This window comes from Oncorhynchus mykiss, chromosome 32 (genome assembly GCF_013265735.2).
Source record: "Oncorhynchus mykiss isolate Arlee chromosome 32, USDA_OmykA_1.1, whole genome shotgun sequence".
Taxonomy (NCBI): Eukaryota; Metazoa; Chordata; class Actinopteri; order Salmoniformes; family Salmonidae; genus Oncorhynchus; species Oncorhynchus mykiss.
The window spans coordinates 41,392,592-41,398,591 of NC_050572.1; the positions used below are offsets into that span (position 1 = coordinate 41,392,592).

The 6,000-nt window shown below is 37.8% G+C and overlaps 1 protein-coding gene across 3 annotated transcripts in view; it reads left to right on the forward strand.

The window, feature by feature from the left end:
• The window catches only part of LOC110496087 (nuclear factor of activated T-cells, cytoplasmic 1), a 66,387-nt gene extending 61,490 nt beyond the window's left edge, over positions 1 to 4,897 (forward strand). For all 3 annotated transcript variants that reach the window (XM_036971309.1, XM_036971311.1, XM_036971310.1), the window contains one exon: positions 3,097 to 4,897. In XM_036971309.1, coding sequence (XP_036827204.1) covers positions 3,097 to 3,152 — 56 coding nt within the window. In that variant the 3' untranslated portion in view covers positions 3,153 to 4,897. The remainder of the gene's footprint in view (positions 1 to 3,096) is intronic.
• Positions 4,898 to 6,000: the final 1,103 nt, after the last annotated feature.

Below are 6,000 nucleotides of genomic sequence, written 5' to 3' on the forward strand. Positions count from 1 at the left end.
GAATCTGTGGAAAGAACTGAAAACTGCTGTTCACAAATGCTCTCCATCCAACCTCACTGAGCTCGAGCTGTTTTGCAAGGAGGAATGGGAAAAAATGTCAGTCTCTCGATGTGCAAAACTGATAGAGACATACCCCAAGCGACTTACAGCTGTAATCGCAGCAAAAGGTGGCGCTACAAAGTATTAACTTAAGGGGGCTGAATAATTTTGCACTCCCAATTTTTCAGTTTTTGATTTGTTAAAAAAGTTTGAAATATCCAATAAATGTCGTTCCACTTCATGATTGTGTCCCACTTGTTGTTGATTCTTCACAAAAAAATACAGTTTTATATCTTTATGTTTGAAGCCTGAAATGTGGCAAAAGGTCGCAAAGTTCAAGGGGGCCGAATACTTTCGCAAGGCACTGTAAGTAAATAGACAACATTATGGGCTCACTGGGGGTAACCAATGTTTTCTGCTTGTAGTCAGTAGGTCAGCTTGATTTTGCAGGGAAGGGGACATTGTACTTGCTACAGCACTGTAGAGTGTTAGTGTTAAACTCAACACTTACTCTTAAATAATCAATCCCAGATTTTGATTCATGTAAACTTTTGTCAATGTGTCTTTACAGATTTAATCAACTTTCTTTCTACACTGAACAAAAATATAATGTAATGTGTTGGTCCCATTTTTCATTAGCTGAAATACAAAATCCCAGAAATGTCCATATGCCCAAAAAACATATTTCTCCCAAATGTTGTGAACAAATTTGTTTGCATCCGTGTAAGTGAGCATTTCTCCTTTGCCAAGATAATCCATCCACCTGATAGGTGTGGCATATCATTAAACAGCATGATCATCACAAAGGTGCACCTTGTGCTGGGGACACCTTTCTTGCTGACAAAGACTAAGAAACTTAATGTGGTGCTCTCAATTTAAGATTATGCTAAAAGTAAACTATGCACCTTGTATGTATCAGAAAATGCCATGATGTATATTGTACCTATACCTCAATAGAGTTAGATGTTAATCAAATTGAAGCTGAGTCCTAATATGGTACATTATCCACACTGAAGCACAGAGCTTCAATCTTATTGATTTGGAATACTCCAAGGTCTCTTTCATCAGACAGTCTTCACAAAAGCCCCAGCTCTCATAGCACATACCTTATTCATATCTGAAAGATGGGCTTGGACACCGTCTGTTGGTGATGTACTGTATTACACAGATTAAACTGTAGCACTGAGGTGAACCTTTGGAAACTGAATAGCCATCCATTTTTTTCTAAATACCCTATTATGACAGATCAAGAAAAGGTGATTTAATGCAGCTGAATATAAATATTATAACTCTAATGACAAGTATCTGCTCTTGCCAAGTTACTCATGAAGTCGTATCACATTGAAATACACCCCTGTCCTCAAAGACACATTATAGGTTCAGTGTGTCTGTGTTTCTATGACACACACGTGTGAGAACTCTACTCCTTCATTTAGCCAACACTCAGATCCTATTTCTTTATTAATAGCAGTCAATCAGCTGGCCAAACACATTAACTTTGTCTCGACAACTTAATGGCTCAGATTCAGAGGGAAGTTTGGTACTGTACTCTAGCCAAAATAAAATAGCTTCACTATTTTCAAAATTCTAGTGATTTGTCTTCGAGATCCCTGTACATGTTATGGAATACCTCTTTAGTTATTTAGTTTAGTTTATTGGTTGCTTATGTGGAATGAAGTTTTAATGTTTCACATTCAGCTGTGGCGACCACTTCAAATTAGTTGGACCTGCACATGATTTGGACCACAAAGACTTCCATGTTAACACCTCCGGGGTTTGTCCTCTGAGACCAGCCAAACACTGCAAGGCACACCCAGTCACTCTTCTTTTGGAGGGAACTGAAGGAAAAACACTGAGTGGAAGTGACTGTGTCAGTGCTCGTTCACACAGGGAAGGGTTGCACCGCACAACCTCAAATGAACAAGCACCACTCCATTGTTTGGAGGAAATCTCACATTTCCAGGTTGCTTTTCCAGGCCCCAGCTCCTGGCTGTGGCGGGAGCGAGCTAACACCGCAGATCCAGTGTTCGGTCAGAGGGAATTCCTCTGTAAGATTGTGTGCTTGGCTTCCGCTGCCAGGCTCCAGGGGTCTACCCCTCACCCATTTCCTATATGGCTGATCTCTGGTGGAGCAGTGAGACATCCTGGGCCTGTTGCTAGATCTGAGTCATGGAGGACCCGCTGCCCAGGCAGTTAGATGCTTAGTACCAAATATTACCCTATTCCCAATATAGTGTAATACTTTTGACCAGGGCCCCAAAAAATAAATCAAGACATTTTAGAGCTCCTCAATCAGCCGTCTGTCTAAATTTAAAAAGTGCCTTGTACCATTGACCCATTACCCTATCATCGTCATAGGAAAATAATGTATTGTTTTTATTCAGATACTGAAGCTATAACTATAACACAGATGAAGGAATGTGGTCTTATAAGTAATAAAGGGGAATTGCTTATTATAATACAAAGGAGACCCTTTCTTACTACAAACTCTTGGTTTTTCCGATGTTACCAAATTGTGAAATATTGCCAGACTCCTCTATAGAGCTGATGAGGCTTGCCAAAAAACAGCACTGTAAGGGTGAGCGGTTCATGGTGGACTCCTCAATCCCGATGGCTGCCTTTGCCATCTTCTTCTTGATCAGAAGGCCCACACTGGCACATTATTGTTTATTTATCTCCAGTTAGTCCCTTTGGTGTTTGGTCACTTCCTCCCATCAGCCAAAGAACACAGCTGATTAAAGGGGACAGGGCTCTTCAAGTGTGGGAACACTGAAAGAGTGGCAGTAGGCAGGAAAAGGGGAGAGAAGTGCATTTAGATCTTTTGTAGAGGGCAAGAAGCTGTATCCCCTCCAAACCAAACAGTCTGAGACTGCTGTTCATCTGTGTTAACATGGCTCCATTTATTTTCCGCTGTTTGAACAAATGACTTTTTCACACTGAAAGTATTATGACGTATTACCTGTTAAAACACATAGCTCTCAAATACTATGAACTCTACCGGAGATGCTTTGATGTAGATTGTGAGATATTGACATCTTCCTTCTCCTTTCTTCACAGTTAATGAGATCATCAGGAACGATCTCTCAAGCATCTCTGTCCACAGTCATGCGTAACACTATTTCATTAAGGACACAGAAGGACTGAGGGGGAAGAAAGAGGAAAATACCATACCAATAATTTTTACAACATCTGCATGCAGTCTGCCCAAAAAAAATGTGGAACATACAAGAGATTCAGCATCCTGAAGATCAGAATCCAATGTGTGCCTTTCAGAAGGTTCCGTTTCAGAGGATTTTCCAATGTACAGAAATGGAAAATTAAATTAAATGGCTGACCTCTAAGAAAAAAATGTATGTAGCACCACCCCTTCCAGGCTCAATCCCAAGAAGTATGCTTTTCAGTTGACCAAGGAGTGTTTTTTAACTTCTGTCTGCAGATATTGTAAATTATTGAATGCCTAAGTGTTTGTTTTGTGTACAGAGCTTCAGATTGCATTCTTGGCTTTACAATGAGATAATTTCAAACAAAAGAAGTGCCTTTGACTGGAAATAAATAAGAGTATAGGGAAACTAACCAAATTTGAGGTCACGATTTTTCATTCATGGTGAGAATTAAACACTCATTCACACTCACCACTGATAGCTTTACTTGCATGTTACATTTGACTTTGGATCTGTTTTGTACCGCTTTGTATGTTTGTGACTTGAGTCATCTCTTCAAGTGGCCTAAGGACTGAGAAATGGCATCTACATTGAGTCCTTGAGTATAGTGAATTAAAAGCACATGCCTTGAAAAGAGACCTCAATCTGTGCAGCTGTATATTTATTTTAAGGAAATAAAACTATGGAAATGCGTTGCTAAGACGATTTTGAAGATATTCAACCAAGCTAGTGCCTTTTGGAAAGCCACAATTTCATCTAAAGTACCAGTGCTGCCTCTGTCCTGTTAGAACAATGGAATGTTTGCATTTCATATTCTTGATTAGCTAATGGTCAGTTTGTGATTGCAACACTGTTGCTTACAGGCTAATGCTTGATTTGCAGAATGTATTGCCTTTACATAGTTGTTACATAGTTCTGTAGTTATTGTCTACAAGATACTAAAAATAATTATGCTTGAAAAATAAGTGAATGGGAAAGAGCAACTGCAGCAGGTTTTCTCCACCCTGAAACTCGGTTTTGTTAGGTTTGTTTTGCTTGTACAGACAGTGGGGGGAGCTGATAATACGTACATTAGCAATAATGATTTTTCATTGATATGAACGGAAGGAATCATCACACTTTGGTTAAATTGTCAATTAAATTGTCAATAAAATAATACCTTGATACCTATGCAATATGCAGGTATAGTGTTTATCTCTCAAAGAATGTATGCATTTAAGATTGTAATAGGAAAAGCTTTGTCTCTTCTGCACAACTATTTAATCCAAAGAATAGGTAACAATTGTGAAAAACAATACATTCTCATGTTGGAGATCAAAAACCTCCAAGATGAATGTATGTATTTATTCTTATAGAATGTACTCTGTTTATTCAAGTGTGTCATGTTGCTCCTCATATAACTAAATGGTTAACTGTATAATACACTACAATACCAATATTCTGTTTGTAGAATGCTAGACTTCCTTTTTTGCTTTATACTTCCAGCTTTGATTGTATCTTTAGCTAGCAGAAGTTCCCTTATTAGAACTGCATATGTTTATGTGTATTTATTTTAAGTCTTAATCCACAAACTTAAAAGCCATGTTTACTGAAAAATGACTATTATATTGTTCAGATATGTAGATTCATTGTTCAAAGCTTTTTTTGTGGGCTCCTATTCTGCTTCATGTACTGTCAATAAATAGTATTTTTTTTAATTATACGACTATAGACTCAATTATTTGCATCAAATAATGTGCATTCGTGTAGTTTAGCTTTTACAAAGTTATATTTAGTTAATTCATTATGCACTCATAGTCATATTTAGTATAGAGTACCAGTCAAAGGTGTGGACACACCTACTCATTCAAGGGTTGTTCTTTATTTGTACTTTTTTCTACATTGTAGAATAATAATGAAGACATCAAACCTATGCAATAACACATATGGAATCATGTAGTAACCAAAAAAGTCTTAAATATTGGCAGCTTCCTTAAATTGTACCTGCAAAACACAAGTCTCAATTTCAACAGTGAAGAGGCGACTCCGGGATGCTGGCCTTCTTGGCAGAGTTCCTCTGTCCGGTGTCTGTGTTCTTTTGCCCATCTTAATCTTTTATTTTTATTGGCCAGTCTGAGATATGTATTTTTCTTTGCAACTTTACCTAGAAGGCCAGCATCCCGGAGTCGCCTCTTCACTGTTGACGTTGAGACTGGTGTTTTGCATGTACTATTTAATGAAGCTGCCAGTTGAGGACAGTTGAGGGCATCTGTTTCTCAAACTAAACACTCCAGTGTACTTGTCCTCTTGCTCAATTGTGCAACGGGGCCTCCCACTCCTCTTTCTATACTACACAATGTTGCACAAGATCTTCAGTTTCTTGGAAATTTCTCACATGTAAATAGCCTTCATTTCTCAAAACAAGAATAGACTGATGATTTTCAGAAGAAAGTTATTTATTTCTGGCCAATTTGAGCCTGAACCCACAAATGCTGATGCTCCAGATATTCTAAAGAATGCCAGTTTTATTGCTTCTTTAATCAGAACAAAAGTTTTCAGCTGTTTTAACATAATTGCAAAAAGATTTTCTAATGATTAATTAGTCTTTTTTAAATTATACACTTTGATTAGCTAACACAACAGGGAGTAATGGTTGCTGATAATGGGCATTTGTATGCCTTTGTATAGTAGATATCCCATAAAAATCTGATGTTTCGAGCTACAATAGTAATTTAAAACATTAACAATGGCTACACTGTATTTCTGATCAATTTGCTGTTGTTTAAATGTAGATTTATTTTGCCTTTCTTAAAAAATAAGG